Raw genomic sequence first — 25,535 nt, forward strand, 5'->3', positions numbered from 1 at the left:
TTACTTTCCTGTAAAATGATCTATTTGCCAAGTTTAAAACCAATTGGAATCATTTAAATATTTCTATATCATGAAATATTTGCCAAAACAATACCAACCTATATCCTTTTTTTTTTTTTATTACAACATAAAATACATGCAAAATTTAAGATCAATTTGTATTTGATTTGTATCCTTTTTTTTCTATAATAAGAAATATTTGTCAAATTCATGACCAATTTGTATTTTATTCGTATCCTTTTTTTTGTAATAAGACATATTTGCCAAATTAAGATCCGGTTGTATATCCTTTACTTCCCTGTAACGCGATCTACATGTGTATTTGCCGAAATCAAGGCTAATTCGAATATGGAGAAAAACATCTTCAATCGTGATTAATGAACGCAACGCTGATACAAAGATCAGAGTAACATTAGCCTTGTTTAAAGTCTGTGTGTCATTTCATACCAAACAGTGATTAATGGTGAGCTGCATTAAACATATCTGTATTAATGAGAGATCATTGGAGACTGAAGCAAATTATTTTACAGATAACAAAAAAGTCGCGAGCAGTCGGTCAGGTTACTGCATGTCAACAAAGTAAAGAATGGTACGTCAAGTCTTGACAGAAATGTTACTAAGCAAAAACAAGACCAACTAATACATGTACTTTTGATCAACTGTGTGCTATTCAAATTTAATTATTACCCAGTGAGATGCGGGTGAATATATTTTCTATCTTTCTCTCGGGAAAGATAGAAGCTATGTTTCCCCGCTGACGTCATGACGTTAGTTTGGTGACGTCATCGGTTTCCTCGACCGTCAAGTCTCTCGTTGATGAGATTTTACAGACAGTTCAGTTTTTGTTGAAATCGTTTAAGCAATTTGTTCTTGTTAACAATTAAACATGCTGTAAACTAATTTCTTTGTAGTTCATTCACTTCCCACTAGAAACATCAGTCCATTACGAATGTGACCTAGCTCTCATGCTTACATTTGATTTGTGTACCTAAAGATAGCTTTTGACATCATTGCTTTTCATTTGTGATGTTTTCTCAGACTTTCACATCTTGTATATTATGTAGTTTGTGTCATGTAAGAAGTTTAAAGTTTAAGTTTCTAAACTATTTACACTATGGGTAATAAATACAATAACCCACTCGATACTCAGAATTACGGATTATCTGTCCCTCGTGAAATTAATGTTGTCAGTCACTTGCTAAAGCTTGTGACTGACAACATTAATTTCATGAGGGTCAGATAATCTGTAATTCCTCGTAACTCTTAAGTTATTGTCTACATAAGACACACATTCAACTATCAATATAATTACAGAATGGTACGTCTGTCTTGATAAATCTTACTAAGCAAAAAGAAAACCAACTAATATTTTTTTATCAATTGTATGCTATTCAAACATAAGATACACATTCAACTATCAATACAATTATAGAATGGTACTTCGTTCTTGACAACAAAATCTTATTAAGCATTAACGACACCATCTACATGTAAAAATTCTATAAGATACATAACACATTCGACTATCAATATACAGTAGAATTTCTTCAGGTCCAACTCGGAAGAGTCGAATACACCGCAACACTCGAACCAAAAACGAAGTCCCGAGTTACACTTACACGTTATTGACCAGATGGTTAGGTCGAACTACCCAATGGGTCGAACACTTTCTCGAGCACCGACGGGGTTCAAGCCAACGAGATTCAACTGTATTTGTAGGACAGTTAAATTTAAAGTTTGTTTTGCTTAATTAAGCACATTGATTTATTAATCATCAGCTATCAAACATTTGGTAATTTCCAACACAAAGTCTTTGAGCGAACCGGCTACATTTTTCAATTAAAGGCACGAGTTCTTTTATGTGCACTTTTCCACGGATAGAGCAGCACACACGACAACAGTCGAATAACACTGGTTGGGACACAAATGAAAAATAACAAATAAAACATCAGTGAGTCTACTACTGTGAAAACATCTATTTCCATGTGTTTAACTTTTCACGGTTTTGCTAAAATGCACATTTCATTGGGTGGATCGAAAAGGTTGTATAAATTTGTATTATAGGTATATATACATATATACTCTTCAAAAAAAGAAACGCAAAAGGGTACAAATGGGTTATAACTCCGATTTTATGTTTCCTACCGGTTCATGCTTTGTGAATATAAGGTCATTGCATGTCCCAAACACATTCCCACGGTTACATTCGATAAAACGCAGCTACTGTACAATAAAGTTCCAAAATGTGAATATTCGCAAAAACGCAGCCACGTGCAAACCATGTCACCACTGCATGTGCGTTGTCTGCACGTGCAACATGAACACCGACAGTATAAAAGTGCAGGGTGTTCGCTTGCCTGGCCTCTGTATCTGGTCGACAGTTGACAATCTAGGACATGCCACGTCTCAGTGAACCGCAGAGAAACAATGCCATTGGCCGACTAGACGCAGGCGAATCCAGAACGGCCGTTGCCAGGGCATTCCATGTGTCCCCAAGCACCATCTCCAGACTGTGGGACCGTTACCAGCAACATGGATCAACACGTGACCTCCCTAGATCCGGTCGACCACGGGTCACTACCCCCGGGCAGGTTTGCGCAGGATATCCGACCAGACCGTACGGAACCGCCTACGTGAGGTAGGAATTCGTGCCAGACGTCCAGTTCGAGGTGTCATCTTAACACCACAACACCGTCGACTCCGACTGCAGTGGTGCCAGATTCATCGACAATGGCCTCAACTGCGATGGAGACAGGTGTGGTTCAGTGACGAGTCCCGATTTCTGCTCCGACGTCATGATGGAAGATGTCGCGTGTATAGGCGTCGTGGTGAACGTTATGCGGCAAACTGCGTGCAGGAAGTGGACAGATTCGGCGGGGGTAGTGTCATGGTGTGGGCAGCCATCTCACACACTGGCAGAACTGACCTGGTCCACGTGCAGGGCAACCTGAATGCACAGGGCTACATTGACCAGATCCTCCGGCCACACATCGTTCCAGTTATGGCCAACGCCAACGCAGTGTTCCAACATGACAACGCCAGGCCTCACACAGCACGTCTTACAACGGCTTTCCTACAGAACAACAACATTAATGTCCTTCCTTGGCCATCGATATCACCAGATTTGAACCCAATTGAGCATCTATGGGACGAGTTGGACCGACGCCTCCGATAGCGACAACCACAGCCCCAGACCCTGCCCGAGCTGGCAGCAGCCTTGCAGGCCGAGTGGGCCACCATCCCCCGGGACGTCATCCGTACTCTGGTTGCTTCAATGGGCAGGCGGTGTCAGGCAGTTGTCAACACACGCGGAGGCCACACCCGGTATTGACTCCAGATGATCTTGACCTTGGTGGTGTGTCCTATCACTTACTCACAATGGACTAGAGTGAATTGTGAACAATCCTGCAACATTTGGTAATTATCGGACTCACCATTCAATAATTAAATCAATTCTCCAAATGTTACGACAATGTGGTTTTGCGTTTCTTCTTTTGAAGAGTATATGATGTATTACATTTTCGTTATGTTCTTACATTCATTGACGGTTCTTTAGTTGTTTGCATTTATCATAGTTTGATACCCAACAGCCGATGTATTTTTCATGCTGGGGTGTCGTTAAAATTCTATTCTATTCTATTCTATTCTATTCATATGCTGTTCTAGTCCTTGAATCACAAGAAAATTAGACCACCACAAATAAAAGTGATTTTACAGTAAGAGAAAAAAAAGAAATGTTTTATTTAACGATGCACTCAACACATTTTATTTACGGTTATATGGCGTCAGACATATGGTTAAGGACCACACAGATTTTGAGAGGAAACCCGCTGTCGCCACTACATGGGCTACTCTTTCCGATTAGCAGCAAGGGATCTTTTATTTGCGCTTCCCACAGGCAGGATAGCACAAACCATGGCCTTTGTTGAACCAGTTATGGATCACTGGACCAGGTCAGTGCAAGTGGTTTACACCTACCCATTGAGCCTTGCGGAGCACTCACTCAGGTTTTGGAGTCGGTATCTGGATTAAAAAAACCATGCCTCAACTGGGATCCGAACCCAGTACCTACCAGCCTGTAGGCCATCGACCACGACGCCACCGAGGCCAGTTTACAGTAAGAGATTTTATAGTAGTATTAAAATGAGTATTGTAAGCTTGATACGTTATACCATGGATACAGGTCAAGATTTTGTTGTAACCGTTACATACTTAGGTTACCTCACACTATCTTTGAATGACAAAACCATCACCCATGATCAAAACCACATCTCTGCACAATACAGAGCCAAATAGGCACCTGGCAAAACAGTGGCTGCATGACTCCACGAATTTCTGTCTAGTGCCTTCATCTACCAAGATCCTCCATGGAACCCAAATGTTCAAAAGAAGACCGCCACATCCAGATCAGTCTACTAAATTAAAAAAGTTTGTTTTGTCTATTTATTAATCATTAGCTATTGGATGTGAAGCATTTGGTAATTCTGACATACAGTCTTAGAGAAGAAACCTGCTACATTTTTCCATTAGTAGCAAGGGATCTTTTATATGCACCATCCCACAGACAGAATAATACATATTGTATATACAGCAACTAACTCAAAACCAGCACAGGACAGAGCTCATAAGAATAAGTACAGCCATGACGACATGCACTCATGAATCACTGTCAAAACAGTATTTTTCAATGCCTGAATTAGAAAGCTGAATTCCACGTTATAGTGAAAAGATGTTCGCTGTCATCTTACACGTACGCCGACTTAGTCAGCCAGGCAATTATTTAAGATTTCAGTCATTGTGGGAGTGCAGTTAAAAGAGTTTACATATTTTCAAAGTATCGTATAACAAATGACATTGAAGAATGGATTTATTTAAAGGCATTCTTCTGAGATTGCGGAAATTGATAATTGTAACATGTTTACAACATGTTTCCAACTTATTACAATATATAATTTTTAGTTAACTAAAATTACATATTAAAGATATTTTTCTGTTTAAAATATCAGTAGCTGTATATATACAAGGCGTTTATTGTCCAAAATGTCTGTAGTAGCCCAAACCAGCTTACAGATTTTTGAAGCTATCTTAGTGATAGCCCATTGGGCTATTTCTCGCTCTAGCCAGTGCACCACGGCTGGGAAATCAAAGGCCATGGTATGTGCTATCCTGTCTATGGGATGGTGCATATAAAAGATCCCTTGCTGCTAATCGAAAAGAGTAGCCCATGAAGTGGTGACAGTGGGTTTCCTCTCTCAATATCTGTGGTCCTTAACCATATGTCTGATGCCATATAACCGTAAATAAAAAGTGTTGAGTGTGTCGTTAAATAAAACATTTTTTATTTTTTTTATCTTAGGGCTATGATATCGTAAAACCATCGTAAGCTATGACATCATGACATCACAACGTCGCAAGCCAATATCTACGACAGTTTTACAATATGGTAGTGCTAAGATAGCTTTGAAAATCTGGCCCCAGATTTTTCTTTCCAATAATTTTGTAAGTATAAAGAACTATACATTATGAAAGGAGGAAAATGTTTTATTTAACAATGCACTCAACACATTTTATTTATGGTTATGTGGTGTCAGACATATGGTTAAGGACCACACATATATATAGAGAGGAAACCCACTGTCGCCACTTCATGGGCTACTCTTTTCGATTAGCAGCTAGGGATCTTTTATATGCACCATCCCATAGACAGGATAGCACATACCATGGCCTTTGATTTCCCAGCCGTGGTGCACTGGCTGGAGCGAGAAATAGCCCAATGGGCTAGCACTAAGATAGCTTCGAAAATCTGTAAGCTGGTTTGGGCTACTACAGATCTTTTATATGCACCATCCCACAGACATGGTAGTGCATACCACAGCCGTTGATATATCAGTCGTGGTGCACTGGTTGGAACGAGAAATAGCCCAATGGGCCCACCGACAGGGATCAATCTTAGACCGACCGTGCATCGAGCGAGCATTTTACCACTGAGCTACTTCCCACCCCTATATAAAACGGAGTAACATGAAAAGTGACTGATATGGACATTAGCACATGACTGCAAACACAGTAGATATACAGACACTGGTATTCTAAACAAGAATTTTTTTTCTTGTATTTAACATGTAGTTTTAGTCACCAAAACACCCAAACATCTCACAATGGCTGCAAACTCAGGATAGTGCCTTAATTTAAAGGTACAATGTCCTATAAAAACAGTCTGCCATTCTATGGCTATCATATTTCTGAGTGACACTTTCAATCTCTCGTTTACAGTTTTAACTTCTCGGCCAGGGCCCAATTTGACAAAACATCATAAACCTAGTTTTGCATGTAAACATAAATCTACGACTATACCACCATTCTTATTATTGTTAAAAGTACAATAAATATAGTTTGTAGTATACATATTTCATTTTCATTTGTCATTAAAATGCTTCATCTGAAGTAATAATGCCATTTACTGCATGGAATATATGCCAAACACATGTAAATGTACGACCGGTATAACTGCTAGCTGCAGATGTAGAAAATGTTTTGTGAAAATGGCTCCAGTACTTATAATTAATTAAACCCTCAGAGTTCTCGAGTGAAATCTCCAGTGATATGTCACATGCATGTAATCTGTATGACGAAGGGCGGAGTGCAGCCCAGTTGTAAAGCTTGATGTGCGGTTGTTCTAGAATCGATCGATGGGCCCATTGGGATATTTCTCGTTCCAGCCAGTGCACCATGACTAGTATATCAACGGCCATGGTATGTGCTATCTTGTCTGTGGGATGGTGCATATAAAAGATATCTTGCTACTAATAAAAAAACATGTAGCAGGTTTCCTCTCCAAGACTATACAATGATTATGTCAAAATTACAAATGTTTGACATCCAATATAGTCGATGATTAATGAATCAATGTACTCTAGTGGTGTTGTTAAACAAAACAAACTATAACTGTTTGTGTGATGTTGCCATAACGTTAAAGTCTCAGACTGACTCTACTAGAATTAGTCTTGAGTCTAGTCTCAAATCGGCAAATTTACAAAGCCTGTTTTTGTACTTATACACGTTATGACTACAAACATTTACAATGCTTAAGAACAACAACCCATCACTCCTGAGCTACATCCTGCCCCATATATTGATGGATATTAGAAAAAGTACTTACTTCTGCTGCAGTGATGTCATTTCCTGTGTGTGCTGTTTCTCCAATAGATGCGTCTCTCTCTGCACAGCCTCCTGCATCTCACGACTGCCGAGGCTGACCCACTTCCCAAGATCTTCTCTGAAACAACAAAGATCAAAATTAAATACTGAGATCTACTCGCTTCCCAAGATCTTCTCTGAAACAACAAAGATCAAAATTAAATACTGAGATCTACTCGCTTCCCAAGATCTTCTCTGAAACAACAAAGATCAAAATTAAATACTGAGATCTACTCGCTTCCCAAGATCTTCTCTGAAACAACAAAGATCAAAATTAAATACTGAGATCTACTCGCTTCCCAAGATCTTCTCTGAAACAACAAAGATCAAAATTAGAATACTAAGATCTACTCGCTTCCCAAGATCTTCTCTGAAACAACAAAGATCAAAATTATAATTCTGAAATCTACTCGCTTTCCAGGATCTTCTCTGAAACAACAAAAATCAAAATTTGAATACTGAGATCTACTCGCTTTCCAGGATCTTCTCTGAAACAACAAAGTTCAAAATTAGAATACTCAAACCTTCTTGCTTTCCAAGTTCTTCTTTGAAAAAAAATCCCATAGGTACAAAGAGTTAAAGTTTGTTTTGTTTAATGACACCACTAGAGCACATTGATTTCTTAAACAGTGCATGGTTATTGGATGTCAAACATTTGGTAATTCTGACGTAAAGTTTTAGAGGAAACACCTCTACATTTTTTTCATTAGTAACAAAGGATCTTTTATATGCACCATCTCACAGACAGGATAGCACATACCACAGCCTTTGATAAACCAGTCGTTGTGCACTAGCTGGAATGAGAAACAACCCAATGGGCTCACCTGTATATTCAAATAATTGAATTTCTTTCATTCTTTAGTATATATTTAAATATAACAAGACTGCAGTTTAAAGTTATGCATTTTTTTCAAAAACCGAAACACTGCCTCTATATAATATTATTAAAGATGAACTTTGCACTTTTAAACCAAGATGTTTATGTCGCCTTTCTGTACCAATCTCATATAGTATGTCTTAAATAATTGCCTGGATTTAGCATTATTGTTGCAGACAGATGGGCAGATTTGCGTCTAAACATATTACACCTTCAGACCTGCCGACACCCACACCAAGACATCTGTCAGTTCCAATCACATTACATGGTTTTTTAATAATTGCATTTCATTATTTGCAGTATGGATTTCCAATCATCTTGTTAAGCAAATGCCCCAAAATGTCTCAACGACAGTAGGTTATTATAAACTGTAGACATTTATATATTACTGGAAATTACCTGTTAAGTTATTACAATAATTGATTTATTTTTGCTTATTGTTAAACTGCAGACAATTTATATATTATTGAAAATGACCTATTACGTTATTGCAATAACTAACAACATTCTTTAATCAAACATGAATGTACATGAATTTGATTTGTTTTGTGTGTGTGTATACTTACATACATACATACATACATACAATATATAGATATTCACACATCAATACATACATACATACATATATACATGTATATATATTCACCAAACATTTTTGTTGAAATCATTAACTAACTGTTCTGCATTTTCCTCTTTCCTTGATGATGTACCACAGTTAGACATCAGAAGTGGGAAAGAGGTGAGTGTGACTGTATGGTAGTGGTGGTGGGCACTGGCTCCTTAACCGGCCATCATATCAGTTAAAGGAAGAATTAATAACACTCTCCGCCATACCATTAGTGGCATTTTTTCCAGTGCTTACAAATCAGTACACATATTATCTGCCACCTTTCTGCCACTAACTAAGCACTGTGCTATAAATTGTCGTTGAACAGCTGGGAGTATTTTGCTTTTAAAACTTTGATTATAGTGATAATTAATTGCTAAGAATTTAAGAATTGGGGCCTAATTCACTAAACTCTCGCACTTTGTGATCTCGCAGTGCAATGCTAAAAGACTTACAAAGAGGATGCTTTGTTGTCTAGCAGAGCCTAAGAGACCTTTGTCAATTAGGCTCCTGATTAGCAAATACTATCAAATTTAAACATTGTTTTACAAGTGTGTATCAATCTCCAAGACTTTCTTGGCTAATCGCATCAGAATATTGAAAAACGCCAAATCCCCGGAAGTTCAGATAATGTGCCCAAGACAGTCATGCTTGAACCTTCGGTGGATGTAAGCATGTGTCAAATGATTGTTATGTCTGTGAGAAAGTGCATATAAAAGATCTCAGGCTGCTAATGGAAAAGTATAGCAGTTTTCCTCTAAGACTATATTTCAGAATTACCAAATGTTTGACATCCAGTAGCCAGTGATTAATAAATAAATGTGCTCTAGTGGTGTCGTTAAACAAAACAAACGTTTAACCCTGCCCATTACCAAATTAGCTAATTTGTATATAAAGTGTCTACAACATTCAGTCTTTGGCTAATTAAAATATTCCTTAAATTAACCACATTTTAATAATTTTCCTGGATATATGCTACAACTATACCAAACTTTGTTTTAGTGAGAGTCCTGTTTGATTGACCAAACGGTGTCCTTTTTACACACCTCGGTTATCTGGCCTGTCTGTCCAGGATGTCCAGTGGGTTAGTTGTTAGTTGTTAGTTGTTAGTGGTTAGTGAGAGAGAAGTCAGTGTAGTGGTCTTACACCTACCCACTGAGTCGTTAAAACTCGCTCTGGGTGGGAGCCAGTGCCGGGCACCGGGCTTCGAACCCTGTACCTACCAGCCTTATATCCAACCATATAACTGTAAATAAAATGTGTTCAGTGCGTCATTAAATAAAACATTTCCTTATATCCGATGCCTTAATCACGACACCAACGGGGCCGGTGATTGACCAAAATGTTCCCTGAACTAACATTCCTTTCTTCTGTTTTAACGAACCTGTGCTGCTGCTCCCTCGCCGCCAGCAGTTCCTGTAGCTGCTGCAGCTGACCTTTGAGCGAGGTCACTGAGTGACGCAACATCTCCGCCTCACGAGTCATGGCAGCGTACTTCATCTGGGCTTCTTGCAGCTTCTTGTGCTGCTCGGTTGATTCAGAGAAAAGAAAGAGAAGAGAGAAGAAAGATGAATTTTTCCTGACATTCTAAGACATTTGTGTAAATTCACGAGCTAACATTTCAAATCTGACTTCATGAAGCCATATGATGTTTTTAATATTACATTAACAACTGTCTTATTGGTTTCTTTTTTTGTGTATGGTAAAAACATCTAACAGTATCCAGTATCTCATTATGGCAGCTTGATTTAACATGGCACATGTTCATAAAGTGTAATTCTGCAGATACTCTTGTTAATTGAAAGATTGCGAATTGTCCAGTATCAGTAACATTTTCAGGAGGTTGAGCGCTCGCGGACAAGTTGACTGGTACTGTCACCTTCTATCAAATCATGTTCATTTAATACTACGTGCAAAAACACAGTCTAGCTAGCAACTGTAATCATCCATCCTTCTGAACATGCCTCAGGGTTTGGAATGATTACATATGTCACCCACCTCTGACCAGCTATTTTCATAAGTGACTCACCAAAACCATCTTTTCTGATATATGATTAAGACTGATATTACATTACAATATACAAGACTTTAGTAAAATGTTGTAAAGTACATTCTTTTGTAAGCTACAGATGCTGCAATGGATAAGGTTATAAGGTTCATTCTGTTGTATCCAAAGATGCACAAATAAATACATTCTGTTGTAATACATGTATATACATTTTGTAAGTACATTCTGTTTTAATGCATATATAAATTTTATAAAGTACATTCTCTTGTAATGTATAAATGTTATAAAGTAAAGGCCATGGCAATGTCTGGATGTTATAAAGCACAGACCATGGCAATGTCTAGATGATACAAAGTATAGACCATGGCAATGTCTGGATGTTATAAAATATAGACCATGGAAATATCTGGATGTTATAAAGCACAGACCATGGCAATGTCTAGATGATACAAAGTATAGACCATGGCAATGTCTGGATGTTATAAAATATAGACCATGGAAATGTCTGGATGTTATAAAGCACAGACCATGGCAATGTCTAGATGATACAAAGTATAGACCATGGCAATGTCTGGATGTTATAAAATATAGACCATGACAATGTCTGGATGTTATAAAGCACAGACCATGGCAATGTCTAGATGATACAAAGTATAGACCATGGCAATGTCTGGATGTTATAAAATATAGACCATGGCAATATCTGGATGTTATAAAATATAGACCATGGCAATGTCTGGATGTTATAAAGCACAGACCATGGCAATGTCTAGATGATACAAAGTACAGACCATGGCAATGTCTGGATGTTATAAAATATAGACCATGGCAATGTCTGGATGTTATAAAGCACAGACCATGGCAATGTCTGGATGTTATAAATAATAATTGATAAGTATATTCTGTTGTAATGTTTGGGCACTATAAATTACATTTTATTGTAATATATAAAAGTACATGTCATAAAGTAAATTTTGTTGAAATGTCTGAATGTTATAAAGTATTTTCTGTATATGCCCTGCACAGTATTCTATTGCAATATCTAGATGCTGTAAAGATCCTTCAGTTGTAATGTCTGGATGTTATATAAGATACATTCTGTTGTAATGTATGGATATTATAAAGTACATTCTATTGGGATGTTTGGATGTTATAAAGTACATTATAACGTAATGTATGAATGTCATAAAGTGTATTTTGTTTTAATGTCTGGATGTTATAAAGTACATTCTACTGTAATGTTTGGATGTTATAAAGTACATTCTACTGTAATGTTTGGATGTTATAAAGTACATTTTATTGTAATGTCTGGATATTATAAAGTATATTCTACTGTAATGTCTGGATGTTATAATATACATTCTATTGTAATGTCTGGATGTTATAATATACATTCTATTGTAATGTCTGGATGTTATAATATACATTCTATTGTAATGTCTGGATGCTATAAAGTACATATTTCTTCTGAGGATCATCTGTATGAATATATATGTATATAATATTCATGAGTATGCAAAGGCATGAGTGGAAACTGTCAATTGTAGCATGGGATTATGTGTGAGTGACTGGATGTATGTTTGTCTTGTTACAAGTGCGTCTGAAAACCCCCCAACCAACAACCATAATTCAATTGCCAAATGTTCTATTCCCAGTGTTGGTGAGACTTATAAAGGAAGAATATTGTTAGGTGATGATTTGGGGCTTCCAACCCTGACATACATATTCTACTGTAATGTGTGGATGCTGTAAAGTACATTCTACTGTCATGTGTGGATGTTATATAAAAATTACATTCTACCACAATGTCTAGATGTTATAAAGTACATTCTACTGTAATGTGTGGATGCTGTAAAGTACTTTCTACTGTAATGTCTGGATGTTGTAAAGTACATTCTACTGTAATGTCTGGATACTATAAAGTACATTCAACTGTAATGTCTGGATGCTGTAAAGTACATATTCTACTGTAATGTCTGGATGCTGTAAAGTACATATTCTACTGTAATGTCTGGATGCTGTAAAGTATATATTCTACTGTAATATCTGGATGCTGTAAGTACATATTCTACTGTAATGTCTGGATGCTGTAAAGTACATATTCTACTGTAATGTGTGGATGCTGTAAAGTACATATTCTACTGTAATGTCTGGATGCTGTAAAGTTCATATTCTACTGTAATGTCTGGATGCTGTACCTCGTGTGCCTGTTGCTGCAGGTCATCTCTCTCGTGCTTGCCGATGGTTTCTTCAAGGATCTTTAGCGTCTGCTTCAGGGAGCCTTCGGACTCTCGACTCCGGGACAGCTGAATCTGTAGGTCATCTAGTCGCTCCTGCAACACAATCAACAAATATCTATAAACAACTCGCGACTAAATCAGTCATTTAAATATTGAGCCTCTCATACAACAAATTTAATAAAAAAACCTAAAACATTGTGGACTTTGTGACACCTCAATCTGTAGGCCAACCAGTTGCTTCTACAATAAAATTAATAAATAAAAAAAAACTCTTGACTGAATCTAATTTATTTAGTCTTTCTTACAATAAATGTAATAAATATAAACAACTTTGTGACGTCTGAATATGAATAACATCCAGTCTGTCCTGAAGAAAAAGAGGAAATGTTTTATTGAACGACACTGAAGAAAAAGAGGAAATGTTTTATTGAACGACACTAAAGAAAAAGAGGAAATGTTTTATTGAACGACACTGAAGAAAAAGAGGAAATGTTTTATTGAACGACACTGAAGAAAAAGAGAAACAGAATGAAAGAATGATAAAAAAAATTATGAATGAAATGATTTCAGTCTTTCTTTGAACTAAAAAGATTATAATTAATGATGAAAGAATGATCATACAGAAAAAAATACATTATAATTAATGATTTCATTACATCACGTTTCTTTTACAGAAAACAATACATTATAATTAATGACTTAACACATTAGATCACGTTTTTCATACAGAATTAAACAATTGTTTCCAATATAACTCTGGTGTCACACGTTTTAGTATTTCCTGATTTAGATGTTTTAGTAAGACAATTTCTGCCAGAGGGTAAAATGGGTATGGCGCCATACCCAAATCTTTTTGCAGATTTAAAAAAAAAGTTAACCTCTTGATAAAATTAATTACTCATATCATTACTGTATGATTTTCTTAATCCTAACCCTAAACATAACCCATTTTCTTTCTGAGGGAGGCCCCCCATGCCCCCTGTTGACTGTGGTTACATTCAATTCCATAGTGTCATGCATATCCACAAATTTCTTTCTGGCAGAAACACTGGAAGAGTATGTGTGTAGTTATCTAAAAAAGTTCAAACGTATATCTTCGGACATGTGCTTCTTCTTTTTGGACATCCTTTCAGAAATCACCATACAATGTATATTGGGAAATCACACTATCTGTAGGACAGTGTTTTACAGGTGGTGTGTATATGCACAAAATGTGGCCTATCCAATTATCTTGCATAACAAAGCATTATAAGCAATCATTTCTGCAGATTTACTTGTAAGCCATGAAAGGCTGATGTCCATCTGGTGTAATGTCAAATCAACAGAAACATACATATATAGGAAAGAAAGGAATGTTTTATTTAACGACACACTCAACACATTTTATTTACGGTTATATGGCATCAGACATATGGTTAAGGACCACACAGATTTTGAGAGGAAACCCGCTGTCGCCACTACATGGGCTACTTTTTCCGATTAGCAGCAAGGGATCTTTTATTTGCGCTTCCCACAGGCAGGATAGCACAAACCATGGCCTTTGTTGAACCAGTTATAGATCACTGGTCGGTGCAAGTGGTTTACACCTACCCATTGAGCCTTGCGAAGCACTCATTCAGGGTTTGGATCCGAACCCATTACCTACCAGCCTGTAGACCGATGGCCTACCACGACGCCACCGAGGCCGGTTTACATATATAGGAGTAGAAAGAAAATACGGCTCACGAAGGAAGGAAATGTCTTATTTAACGATGCACTCAACACATTTTATTTACGGTTATACGGTTAAGGACCACATAGATATTGAAAGTGGAAACACGCTGTCGCCACGTTATGGGCTACTCTTTTCGATTAGGAGCAAGGGATCTTTTATATGCACCATCCCACAGACAGGATACCACATCCCACGGCCTTTGATATACCAGTCGTGGTGCACTGGCTTACAGCTCATGAATACAAATTCAGTCATAAACATTAGTATACCTCAGACCTAGTGAAGATGCGTGGTCAGTCTGGGATCAATTCCCATTGGTGGAACTCATTGGGCTATTTTTCGTTCCAGCCAGTGCACCCTGATTGAAAAATCAAAGTCAAGGGTTTGTGCTATCCTGTCTGTGGGATTGTGCATACAAAAGATCCCATGCTACTTACTAGTGGAAAAAAATGTAACGGGATTCCTCTCTAAGACTATATGTCAGAATTATCAAATGGGTTTATGACATGGGTATTATGGGTAAGTTATAGGATAAACACTGTATTTACAGTGTATTTACAGTATTTATCCTATAACTTACCCATAATACCCATGTCATAAACCCATTTGATATTTACCATAATTAACTCAGGTATGAATGTTTTGCTGTCGATGGGTCATTTGTTTAAAGCCAACAAGACTTGTAAACCTGAGCATAACGTTTGGATGAGATTTAGTTAAAGAGTGACAAGTCATATTACTGGTGAGGCGACTTCACAACTTTGATTGATTTACACTTTTTTTTATTGTCAGTATATTTATACTGCTGGGTACCCACACCCACATGCACACAAACATACACAACCCTGTCTTTTAAGGTGCGCGAGTGCAATCGCGCTCGTAATTTCAATCTGGCGAGTGTGAAAAATAACGCACCTTACACTTAACAAACAGCGCACATAAAATAATAATTGTGTATATCTACTGATTGCCACTATTTATCTTATGGCAAGCATGTAACATTCTAGTTTCTTTAAAAAAGACATGAAATATAGACGAAGACAATTCAAAAGTAGACGGAATAATAAAAAGAAGGAAAATAAATGATATTAGGTATGTAGGAATAGGCCTACATGTAGGTCTTGTTTACAAAAAAATAAAATAAAAATAAAATAAAACTTCATTTAAATATTTCTATTTCAACCAGAGGTTTATGAATGTATATCTGTTATTTATATATGTACACAATATAGTAACAGTAATCAATGATCATAGCCAACTATTTAATTTTTGTTTGTTTCAATATGTTTGTTAGAAAGTCACAGACCATGTGACTGGAACATGATTTGATGCACAGTACTCTGTGGCATATTGACCAATCAGAGCTATCGGGGTCAGATTATTTTTACTCTTGGAACTCTGGCTGCACACACACGCTGGTCTACTTGACAGCTTGTTATGCATTTATGATGGTATTTAAAATTATGATTGTTTTTAGATTATCTTTATTATGGCATCCCATTTTTAAAATAAATCCTTTGTAATGACAAGAGTTCATGCATTTTTTATCAACAACATTAGGACCGTTCTTATCAATAATCGTAACTTATAGTGGCAGGTCAAATGACGTGTTACAAAATGTTGAGGGAGGGAGGGTTGCGTAATTGTTGAATTAAAAAGCCATGTGAATGTCAATGCCCTATCAACTGAACTAATTGTAGGCCTACATTTAACAAGTTATTTTTAAACAATTTTTAATAATATGAGGGATCTAATTCAGTCGGTAGTGCACACCTGAGATGCTTGGGTCGTATAGTTCTAATTGAACCATGTTTCATGTACATAATAATGAAATTCAAGATAAGTTGATTCCTACACGTGTTTAGCTGCACGTTCATCAAACCATCTGACACTCAAAAGGTATCTATAATTATGTGTATCAAATTATCTGAATACATGTAGTACATATTGTAATTAAAAAATCAAATTGTCTGCATCAGTGTATGTCATAAATATATTTCTATGGCACTGCTCGTGACATTTTGTTAATAACTCCATTCCTGAAAGAGAAAAGAAGTCCAGACTACACTAATGAACCAAACAACATAAAATTAGTTGGTTTTTGCAACATGTCTCTATATTTACATGTACCAATTACTTCATAAATTAATAATTCTTGGTTTTCACTCGGCTTAGCATTTTGATGAGTGCAATTTTCCACTCGCCTAAGACTTTTGAGGTGTGCGATTTTTCACTCGCCATTGTTTTTCAAAAGCCAAGGACTGAGAGAGAGAGAGAGAGAGAGAGAGAGAGAGAGAGAGAGAGAGAGAGAGAGAGAGAGAGAGAGAGAGAGAGAGAGAAACAGAGAGAGAGAGAGAGAGAGAGAGAGAGAAACAGACACACACACAGAGACACACACACACACACACACACACACACACACACAGACACACACACTATTCCTCCAGAAATGGTCTAAATTTTCTCCAATTGAAAACAAATGAACAGACTAATTTCTCACAGACGGTGACACTTTAATTTCCTGGCTGTATCCTACTCAGTGATCTGGTTTCCATGTAGCTGCATGCACACAGTTAATGACTATGGCTGGAATCTCCATCATAGTATTATTTGCAAGCTGCTTCAAAACATACAGTTAAAAGTTTCTTTTGTTTAACGACACCACTGGACCACATTGATTTGTTAATCATCAGCTATTGGATGTCAAACATTTTGTAATTCTGACATGTTGTCATCAGAGGAAACCTGCTACTTTTTTCCTGATGCATCAAAAGATCTTTTATATGCACCATACCAGACAGGATAACACATACCACGGTCTTTGATATACCAGTCGTGGTGCACTGGCTGGAACAAGAAACAGCCCAATGGGCTCACCGACAGGGTCAAAACATGCAGAGCTGAATTATTATAACAGGGCTCGAAAAGGTAGCCATGAATTACTATTATTATTATTTTGTTTAACGACACAACTAGAGCACATTGATTAATTAATCATCGGATATTCAATGTCAAACCTGTGGTAACCTGTGACTCGTAGTCATCAGAGGAAACCCGCTACATCTTTCCTAATGCAGCAAGGGATCTTTCCCACATACCACAGTCTTTGACCAGTTCTGTAAACTCAAACCCTTGGCTAATAAGTATACAAATAAATTGTACATGACTAGATGATTCATTTTTTTAATATGCTGTAATCCTGAACCTTTCTCATACCAACACTGTTTCTTACTGTCATCGCATTAGAAAACAATATTTGTTTTTTTACATCCTTAAAGCAGCTACTTATGAAAATATACTATTTCATGTTTATGAGAAATAATAATTAATTTGTTTTCTTCCTTAAATCTATGTAGATTGTATATCAAGTGTAATCTAACTCATGAATGGAAACAACAACGTAATGGTGTAGTTCTGTCTGCAGTAAACACTGACAACAGGCACACTGTGCAATAATTACATGACCATATAAAACATGACCCTGGATATTTTTAAAGTTTGTTTGCTTAATGACACCACTAGAGTACATTAATGGAATTTGATTTATTAATCATCAGCTATTATGGTAGATGTCAAAAATTTTTCCATTATGACACATACGTATGGTCACAGAAAAAAATGCTACATTTTTCCATTAGCAGCAAGGAATCTTTTATATACACTTCTCAAACAGGACATCACATACCACAGCTTTTGAAATACCAGTTGTGGAACACCAGTTGGAATGCAAAAAAAATAAAATAATAATAAATCAGAAAAAGAATCCACCAAGATGATTCGATCCTTGAACTATTAGCACCTCAGGTGAGCACTCTATGGACTAATCTACATGTAGATCTCATTCCATGGATAGTTTAAACCACATGGTTAGCACTCTATGGACTAATCTACATGTAGATCTCATTCCATGGATAGTTTAAACCACATGGTGAGCACTCTATGGACTAATCTACATGTAGATCTCATTCCATGGATAGTTTAAACCACATGGTGAGCACTCTATGGACTAATCTACATGTAGATCTCATTCCATGGATAGTTTAAACCACATGGTGAGCACTCTATGGACTAATCTACATGTAGATCTCATTCCATGGATAGTTTAAACCACATGGTGAGCACTCTATGGACTAATCTACATGTAGATCTCATTCCATGGATAGTTTAAACCACATGGTTAACAATACCATGCGCTGTTGTAAAACAAAGTTTGTTTTCTTTAACGACACCACTAGAGTATATTGATTTACTAATCTAACATTTGGTAATTTTGACATACAATCTTAGAGAGGAAACCCGCTACATTTTCCTATTAGTAGCAAGGGATCTTTTATTTTTGTTTGTTTTGTTGAATGACACCACTAGAACACATTGACTTATTAATCACTGGCTATTGGATATTAAACATGTGGTCATTATGACATAGTCATAGAGAGGAAATGCGTTACATTTTCATATTAGTAGCAAGGGATATTTTATATGCACCATCCCACAGACAGGATAGTACATACCGTGACCTCCGATATACCAAACATGGTACACTGGCTGGAATGAGAAATAGCCTAATGGGCTCATTGATGGGGATTGATCCCAGACCAAGCGTGCATGAGGTGAGCGCTTTCACCACTGGGCTACGTTGTTCTGAAAATGACAAGATGAATTACGATGCAATCATTTCCACTTTGATTACCGCTATGTTTATACAATGCATCGCACATGAAGCTGATCAAACCTCGACTGAAAGACAAGAATTCTGTGGTATTAAACGTCTCACCTTCCATAAACATTTTCAGTGCACCGTGATGCATATCTATAGGTGCAACTATAAACCAAGTTTCACTGATCTAGGACTTATAGTTTGTGGAAAAACTAATCTGAAAACAAAACTTTAACAGTAAACGTTAACACCTTCGATTCCACCACTGCCACCATAACTGTCTAGGGGTGGGATGTAGCCCAGTGGTAAAGCACCCACTTGATGCGCAGTTGGTCTGGGATCAATCCCCGCCAGTGGGCTCATTGGGCTATTTCTCGTTCCAGCCAGAGCACCACGACTGGTATATCAAAGGCTGTGGTATGTGCTATCCTGTCTGTGGGATGGTGCATATAAAAGATCCCTTGCTGCTAATCGAAAAGAGTAGCTCATGAAGTGGCGACAGCGGGTTTCCTCTCTCAATATCTGTGTGGTCCTTAACCATATGTCTGATGCCATATAACCGTAAATAAAATGTGTTGAATGCGTCGTTAAATAAAACTCCCCCCTCCATAGCTGTCTGAATAGCAATACCTATATGTCTTGTCTTTTTACTTCCTAAAGATCTGATGAGATAGAAATGGGGTGTTTTTTAAGAAATGTACTGATCTTTCACCCATAATTATTTAAGTAATCCATGTTTTAACTAAAACAATTTTAGTTGATTTAAAAAAGAGAAGAGAAAAAATGACAATGAAGTGGCTATACAGGGGTGCTGAAATGGAAAATATTTCACTAGCCCGCCAGACCAGAACCAACTAAATTTTACTAGCCTGCCAGAATTTCGACCAGTCCGCCAGTCTATAGAACAATATATTATTAACAATATTACAATATACTGGGTCTTTCCTTCAAATGAAATATATAGCTATATTGACAAAACATTATTAATAGCACTTGGTAACTAATCAACATGACGTGTCAAACAAAATCAAAAAGACAGATACACCATCAGGTTGGTAGTTCCATTTTTTAAATCATCTGTACGAATTTTTACTCATATTTGGCGAGCGGGCAGCCCTGCTATATACCTGTATATACGGCAGCTGAGAATAGCTTTAGCTTAACGAGGGCTGGCTATCTACATGGCGGTCATATCTGTGGTGGAAAGCTCAGTATATAAGCCCCCCCCCCCCCCCCCCACACACACACACACCATGTAAACTTTCCTGTGCGAAGTACAGGATACATCTAATTATATTATATTACTGAAGAAAATATAGTTTTTAGTTCGTGACATACTCAATTTTCAAAAATTCTGTAGCTTTTACAAAATTTATTTTATATATACATGTACATGTATATGTATATGGCAGCCATCTTTAGCCTCTGCTGAGGGCTGGCATATATTTTTGTTTTTTGTTTTTTTGGCAGTGGAAGCTCAGATCTAAGCCATCACACCCCATGTAAACTTTCCTGTACATCTAATTATATGATATTACTGAAGAAAGTAACATTAAAAGAACAACACAGACACACAATTTTGAAAAATTTAATTACTAATTATATTACAATGAAGACCACCGATTTCGATTTTTTTTCTTCTTTTAAAAGTGATATCGTTTGATTACAAACAGTGGATTATAGATGGGAGAATGACCTTGAACCTTGCCTCAGTCAGTCATCCATCTGTCAACTGTCTAGGAAAACAATAACACCCTCTCAGAATTAAACATAAACATGACCGATGTAGTTAATCAGCTGTACTAATGAATCCTATTAGGGACTGAAATAGGAAGTCAGCTGTCTGTAGAAGTAACGAGTTAACGACAGTTTAAAATGGGAAACTGTCCAAAGCTTGCCATATGTGTATGATAACCTACACGTATATGTCCATTAACCTGTTTTTATTTCTCATCCTGCAACTCAGCAAGAAGAGTATAAAAGGGAAATAATCTTTATTTAAAACTTTGAATAATTATAGCGTGAAAACTTGGCAAACAAGTTTACAGTATGACACCGGCCTCGGTGGCGCAGTGGCTAAGCCATCGGACTACAGGCTGGTAGGTGCAAGGTTCGCAGCGTGGTACCGGCTCCAACCTAGAGTGAATTCTTAACGGCTCAATGGGTAAGGCCACTACACCCTCTTCTCTCTGACTAACCACTAACCAACTAACAACTAACCCACTGTCCTGGACAGAGAGCCCAGATAGCTGAGGTGTGTGCCCAGGACAGCATGCTTGAACCTTAATTGGATATAAGCACGAAAATAAGTTGAAATGAAATGAATGCAGTATGACATACATACACTTGTACTTTGATGTATTTGTCATTGTTCAAAACTAGTTGTTAGCTTCTTCTATTTCAGCCTCTTGGTATTTCTCGTTCCAGCCAGTGCACCACGACTAGTATACCAAAGGCCGGGGTATGTGCTATCCTGTCTGTGGGATGGTGCATATAAAAGATTCCTAGCTACTAATGGAAAAAAATGTAGAGGGTTTTCTTTCTAAGATTATACGCAAAAATGACCAAATGTTTGACATCCAACAGCCGATAATTACTAAATCAATGTGCTCTAGTGGTGTTGTTAAACAAAACAAACTTTTCCAGCCTCTTGGATATGCCGCTGATGGGTTCTTAGTTGTGTCTATACAGATGCTCAAGTCAGTGCCTTGAAGGGACAGTCCTGAGTTTGCGGCAATTTTTAAGATGTTATCGACTAAGAGAAACATTTCAACGATTGTAATTACATCCCAGATATATTGTCCTGCATAAGATATTAGTGGCTGCATATTAAACGTGTTTCTGATCGTTCTAATATTTGTACTAGGTTAAATTTCATTTTATTTCCTAAAATATAATTTTTTCGTACGTACAAAATTATTTGAAGACAAAATCCAGTTTGGGCTTCTTATAAATATTAAGACGACCAGAAACACATTGAATATACAGACACTGATACTCTAAAGAAGAAAATATTTTATTAGTCGGAAACATCTTACAATGCAGCAAACTCAGGAATGTCCCTTTAAAGTTGATGTGACCTTTTAAAAAAGTGACTGAATATTGATGATACTGTTCTATTTTTTAAAAAACCTGTTCCTTCGGATTCTCAACTATAGTTGATACAGGCAAACGTAATGTAGAAAGCAATTCTCGACTTTAGTTAAGACGTGACCGGTCTTTGTAAACACAGGTGTCAAGAGTTACCTTTCTTGGTTCTGTGAAAACTAGAACATAGTAGAGTAACAATGACATTGTTATTGCAATATTGAAAAGAAAGCAAAAAACCCCCCCACCCCCACCCCCCCCCAAAAAAAAAAAACGGTGTAAATTTTTAAGTGTTATTCCTCTATATTTCTGAATATCTGTAAAATATTTCTAAAATATTTTGGACATTATTATTTAATGAAAGTTAGAAGGTTTTTAAGGATATATTTGCCTACAATAGCTGACGAAGCAGACCTTGAAGAAGATGATGGTTGGGATTACTCCTCGTTGAGTGAAAGTGAAAACAAACTTGGTGAAAGCATCATAAACAATGACGTCAATGATAATGATTGTAGAGTTTAAAAAAATATTAATTACCATATTTGACCGGAAATAAGCCCAGGGGGCCAAGACAACTCATTGTGAGCTTGGCATGGGGTGGGCTTATTCACAGACAAGGGGCCAGTTTTGTTGAAATTTTTTTTAATAATAATAATTAAAATAAATAACAATACTTAAATGAACTAGGAAGAAAACAAAAAACGTTCAGTAGCACATCTATTAATTAGTGTTCCATTTGTTATTAATAAATAATAATTGTTTATTAATTAAATTGTGGTTTTTTTACTAGTATCTAATTATCAGAAACACACCTTCGGTGTTACAATTACTTACCAGTGCTGTTTATTTACATCCAAAATTTAATACTGAGAAGACTGAAAACAACAGCAATTAACAACAAAGTCAGTAGCCTACACACGTTTCTGACACAGGCAGCCAGCTTACACTACAAAGAATTGTCAATCTAACATCATTGTTCTTAGCCAATCAGAATAAGGTATTTGCTTAATTAGCATTAACCCAGTGTGGTGGTAAAAATAGACATTGGTTTTTATTTCATACTTGGGCTTGGATACTTCAGAGTAATACTGCAGGCATGAAATTAAAAAAAATGTTACACACTGTTATTGTTAGACTGCTAAATCTCACTGGTGGTAAAATATTGTGTTACATTTGTGTTACATTTGTGTTTAATTATCTGCAGGAGGTATGACCTTTTAAATGAGCTTTTAGCAAACTTGCAGTTTCATGTTATTTATAAGGTGACGAAGTTGGGGATGGGCTTATTTACGAATGAGGGCCTAATTTCTTAAATGCTATCAAAACGGAGGGGGGCTTATTCAAAGACATGGGCTTATTTCCGGTCAAATACGGTAAGTGTTTGTGTAAATTTTATTAAGGTAATTAAACTCACTAAGATATCCCCTAAAATATTACACACACCAAGATAGTGTTACGTTAGTTGTTCTCTTACAATTTGAGGTTGAAAAAAGTAGGATAAAAATGACAAATTTCACACTAGAAACTTGGGATCAATGATGACTTTTTAAAATTTTAAAGCTGAATGTATGAGGTTAAATAACCTTTCAGAAATACATTCTTTTGAAAAGTCAGGAAATGTGACAGTTCAGAATACTTTAAATGATCAACATAACAATCCTTATGGCTTGACATGAACAATTGCTCTCATTTGCGTGAACTCGATCTGCACGCATAATAATTTGTACGTAGGTGAAAAAATTGCATCTCATCACATGCTGAATCACAGATCTATTTGACTCAAATTACTGTGAGTTGGATACTGAGAGCAATTTGCTTTCCTACTTAATTTCAGGAGAACAATTTATTGCTCACCATCGATTTTCAAACAATAATCACTGACAAAAGCAATCAACTTGTCTACAAGTAAACTGTGAAACGTTTTAGTTCTTGTGTGTCGGCCAAATATGTAGACGAATAAATTTCACTTAACATATTATATTATAACAATTATTGATCGGTAGGTCATTTGAGCTATTTTTCATTCCAGCCAGTGTACCACAATTGGTATATCACGGGCCGTGGTATGTGCTATCATGTCTGAGGGATGGTGCATATAAAAAATCCCTTGCTACTAATAGAAAAATGTAGTGGGTTTCTTTTCAAAGACCATATGTAAAAATTTCCAAATGTTTGACATCCAATAGTTGACGATTAATAAATCAATTTGTTCTAGTGGTGTCGTTAAACAAAACAAACTTTTAATTTATAAAAAAAAAATTCACCATTTTATATATTCCACAATACATGTAGCAAAACCCATGTACAAATTTCAACATGAAAACAAACTACCCATCTACAATAATTATATACTTAGATTTAGGTAATACATCTTCCTTGTTATGACTGAAAGTAATTACCACACTTAATTGTTAAACATCAAACCAATTCCATAAAACAAACGTGACATTTGCTGCCAGCATTTGTAAACTCACCAAAGCCATTAATGAACAATAACTAAATCTGCCACAAAGTGGAGAATGGAACATAAATATAAAATATCACTGTTGTAAAACAATGATGGTTCAGCATCGCAAATATCAAAGTGATCCAATTACAAAAACAAAACAAATGTAAGACTATATTTATTATTGGTCATTTGAAGTGTATCGGCTAACTGTATGCACTGGCAAGGTGACTTGTGGACTGGGAGGGCAGCTATAGTCCGTGGACTGGGAGGGCAGCTATAGTCCGTCCTACAGGGAACGCCTTTTTTCATACTATGGAATTTACTACAAGTTATTTATTTCTGAGCCGACTGTTTTCTAAATTGCATGCAAGAAATAGCATATTTTTGTTATTTCCAAACACTTTTACTTTTCTTGTTATGTCAAACAAAAGTGAAATTATTTACAAAAAACATTTTTGTAGGATGGGACGGACGGTTGGTTGGTTGAGTGGATGGGTGGTTGAGTGGATGGGTGGTTGAGTGATTGGGGGGTTGAGTGGATGGGTGGTTGAGTGGATGGGTGGCTGAGTGGATAGGTGGTTGAGTGGATAGGTGGTTGAGTAGAAAGGTGGTCGAGTGGATGGGTGGTTGAGTGGATAGGTGGTTGAATGGATGGGTGGTTGAGTGGATGGGTAGTTGAGTGGATAGGTGGTTTGG

The 25,535-nt window shown here is 36.7% G+C and overlaps 1 protein-coding gene across 2 annotated transcripts in view; it reads right to left on the reverse strand.

Annotated features, from left to right (window-relative positions):
- LOC121388033 (leucine-rich repeat and coiled-coil domain-containing protein 1-like) overlaps positions 1-25,535 on the reverse strand; it is a 378,090-nt gene that overhangs the window by 93,570 nt on the left and 258,985 nt on the right. For both annotated transcript variants that reach the window (XM_041519233.1, XM_041519232.1), the window contains exons 13-15: positions 12,891-13,025; positions 10,069-10,208; positions 7,160-7,276 (exon numbers count right to left, since the gene is read on the reverse strand). In XM_041519233.1, the coding sequence (XP_041375167.1) occupies positions 7,160-7,276; positions 10,069-10,208; positions 12,891-13,025 (392 nt within the window). The remainder of the gene's footprint in view (positions 1-7,159; positions 7,277-10,068; positions 10,209-12,890; positions 13,026-25,535) is intronic.

The sequence above is a fragment of the Gigantopelta aegis genome, chromosome 14, assembly GCF_016097555.1.
Source record: "Gigantopelta aegis isolate Gae_Host chromosome 14, Gae_host_genome, whole genome shotgun sequence".
NCBI classification, from domain to species: domain Eukaryota; kingdom Metazoa; phylum Mollusca; class Gastropoda; order Neomphalida; family Peltospiridae; genus Gigantopelta; species Gigantopelta aegis.